At 44.3% G+C, this 3001-nt stretch overlaps 1 protein-coding gene across 1 annotated transcript; it reads right to left on the bottom strand.

The window, feature by feature from the left end:
- Positions 1-591: 591 nt before the first annotated feature.
- LOC146374177 (E3 SUMO-protein ligase ZBED1-like) lies at positions 592-2454 on the bottom strand. Its single transcript, XM_084950160.1, has 2 exons — positions 2244-2454; positions 592-1607 (listed from the first exon to the last, which is right to left on the bottom strand). Exons 1-2 carry the CDS (start codon positions 2452-2454, stop codon positions 592-594), a joined length of 1227 nt encoding a protein of 408 aa, XP_084806286.1.
- Positions 2455-3001: the final 547 nt, after the last annotated feature.

Below are 3001 nucleotides of genomic sequence, written 5' to 3'. Positions count from 1 at the left end.
AGAGCTGGGCGATATAAGATTTTTTCATATCACGATGTGTTTTTTTCATTTCAGGCGATAACGATATATATCACGATGTAAGCCAAATAACTAAATTTGTAAGATTTAAATGTGCCGTTGCTCACAAGTAAAATGTGAAATAATCAGCAGCTTGTTTTGATTTAAATATTTATTTCCCATAATAAGTTAAACAGGGCAGATGTACTTAAGGAAAATGAGACTTCAGTTTCAGATAAATAGAGGCAAATATTGCAAACTACACAAAAGGCAGCCGCTAAAGCGTTTAAGTTTGAAAATAGAACAAACAAAACAGACTACTAAATTGTCAATTCCACTTAGAAACAAAATATTAATTCTAAAAATAAATCTTAGTTTGTTTTACAGAAGAACAGACAAAATTGACTAACTAACTTTTGTCAATATCAAATAAACTGAGAACTAAAAGGAAATTCTCAATCTCTCCTTGTTGTATAGCTTAGCTTTTCAAACAGTTTTAAAATAAAGATGCTAACAGAACATTCTTTAAATCCTAGGTACACATCCAAGTTACAACATATATATATATATATAAAACTTTAGTCTGACAAAAGCCTACAGGTTGTGGGACAGGAAGACAAGTCTATCCACTGCTTCAGGCTTTAAAGCGGCCCTGTGGCAAGTCACAACATTAGCCCCTGTACTAAATACCCTCTCAGAGGGGCTGCTGGTTGCGGGGATGCACAGGTAGCGCTTTGCCAGGCAGCTAACTCTTGGGAAGCTTCTGTTGTTGATTTTCCACCACTCAAGTGGGTCCATTTCACTATCTGCATCAGGTGCCAGCAAGTACTTTTCAAGCTCCTTTTCAACTGTCTCTTTCTCAGTGAGCCCTGTGCTGGTGGGGTGGGATTTCTTAAAGAAACTGCCCAGTGACTTTCTCTGTTTCTTCTGGGTTGGTAGTACTGCAGCAGCTCCACCATCTTCTGTTTCCTCCGTTCCAGCTGAAGTGGATGGGTGCTCAATTTGCCCCAACATCTCAGACACTGCTCTCATTTTGATGGCATCAACGTGTTCTGCATTAATGTATTGTACTTTGAAGCGCGGATCTACCAGGGTTGCAACATCAAGCAGTTCATTTGTAATCTGGTCATTGTACTTTTCATCAAGGTATGTCATGACTGTCATCTTAAGGTCTTTTGTAAGTTGTGTTTCATCCTCAGATGGTTTCAGAATCTGTGTTCTGAAAAGGTGAAGCATCGGCTTGAGGTAGGACACACTCACGTAACACTCTCCAGAAAGTGAATCTGTGAATTCCAGTAGTGGGTTCAGGGCCACATGCACAGACTCCAGAACATCTAGATCTTGCCAGGAGGGAACCAAGTGCCTGGTCTTCTTATCTGCACTGAGGACCTGAGAGATAGCTTTATGTTGCTCCAGAACCCTCCCAACCATTTTTTGGCGTGAGCCCCACCTGGTGGGCGACTCTGTCACTAACTTGTGCTGGGGTAGGTGAAGCTCCTCCTGAGCAGCAGCCAATTCCCTTTTCTTCTTCCAAGAGAAACTGAAGGCGGCCGCCGCTCTCTTACACACGGCCACAGCTCGCTCCACCCTCTTGTCTTTGCCGGCTTTTTCTGTGGATAAAAAGGTAAATAATAGCACATATTAACCTCAGAAATTAATTTAAGATTTTTGATTTTTTTTTTCAGTCACAAATAAAATTCACTGCCCTGAAAACCCACTTACTTGCTATGATTGTACTTTTTTTATTGTACTTTTACTTTTTTAAATTTTGCTGACAGGCAAAAAGAGTGAACACATAGACAGCAGGCAGAGAAGCTGAAGAACATCATATTAAAGAAACCCTGAATAAATGTGGTTATCCCAGAGAGGCATTTATCAAAGGCGGGAAGATGCCTAAAGAATTCTCCAGGTGAGAGAAGAAGGACAGTCGCTGCCTAAATGAAAAACACTGGTGATCCTTAATGTGTAACGAGTATAGGAACAGCAGGGACACAGTTTTTCTCTGTTACTCCAAAACATGCTAAACCAAACGTTGGTCCGCCCAAGGATCAGGTCCCTTAGGGACAAACAGAGCAATATTGTATCAAGTGCTGAAAGCACTCCAGTGATCACTGGGGCAAAACAAAAAACCAATGAAAGACAACGCCAAAGAGCTACCTTCTCAAGCATGTACATCTACTGGGCAGTGGTCAGCTTTTTTCCTTTAGTACCTACTCTCCCTACTCCCTACTCTCCCTACTCCCTACTAGGAAGGCAGCAGGTCCGGATGGAATCTGCTCCAGACTGCTCAGGGACTGTGCAGACCAGCTCTGTCAGGTGGCCCTGTACATCTTCAACCTGAGCCTGAGCCTGGAGAGGGTTCCTGAACTGTGGAAGACTTCCTGTGTGGTTCCGGTGCCAAAAATCGCACACCCCAGGGAGCCCAACCACTTCAGGCCTGTTGCCTTGACTTCTCATCTGATGAAGACCATGGAAAGGCTCATCCTGCACCACCTTCAGCCACTGGTGGGCTCAGTGTTGGACCCCCTGCAGTTTGCCTACCGTTCTGGAATTGGGGTGGATGACGCTGTCATCTACCTGGTACACCGATCCCTCTCTCACCTAGAGCAGGCGGGGAGCGCTGTGAGGATCATGTTTTTTGACTTCTCCAGTGCTTTCAACACCATCCAACCCGCACTACTGAGAGGGAAGCTGGAGGGAGCCGGAGTAGGCAAACAGCTGACTGCATGGACCATCGACTACCTTACCAACAGACCACAGTATGTGAGGCTCCATGACTGTGTGTCTGAGGTGGTAATCTGCAGCACGGGGGCACCACAGGGCACGGTTCTCTCACCTTTCCTGTTCAGCCTTTACACTTCAGACTTCGGTTATAATTCGGACGATTGCCATATACAGAAGTTCTCAGATGATACAGCCATCATTGGATGCGTATCAGACGGGAATGATCAGGAATACAGGGGGGTCATCAGTGACTTTGTTGGCTGGTGTGAGAACAACGTAC

Source organism: Perissodus microlepis, chromosome 14, assembly GCF_051167445.1.
Source record: "Perissodus microlepis isolate ML-2025 ecotype Zambia chromosome 14, ASM5116744v1, whole genome shotgun sequence".
In the NCBI taxonomy this organism is placed as follows: Eukaryota; Metazoa; Chordata; class Actinopteri; order Cichliformes; family Cichlidae; genus Perissodus; species Perissodus microlepis.
Note: the sequence above shows the minus strand (reverse complement) of the source record. Positions and strands in the feature narration are given on the sequence as shown.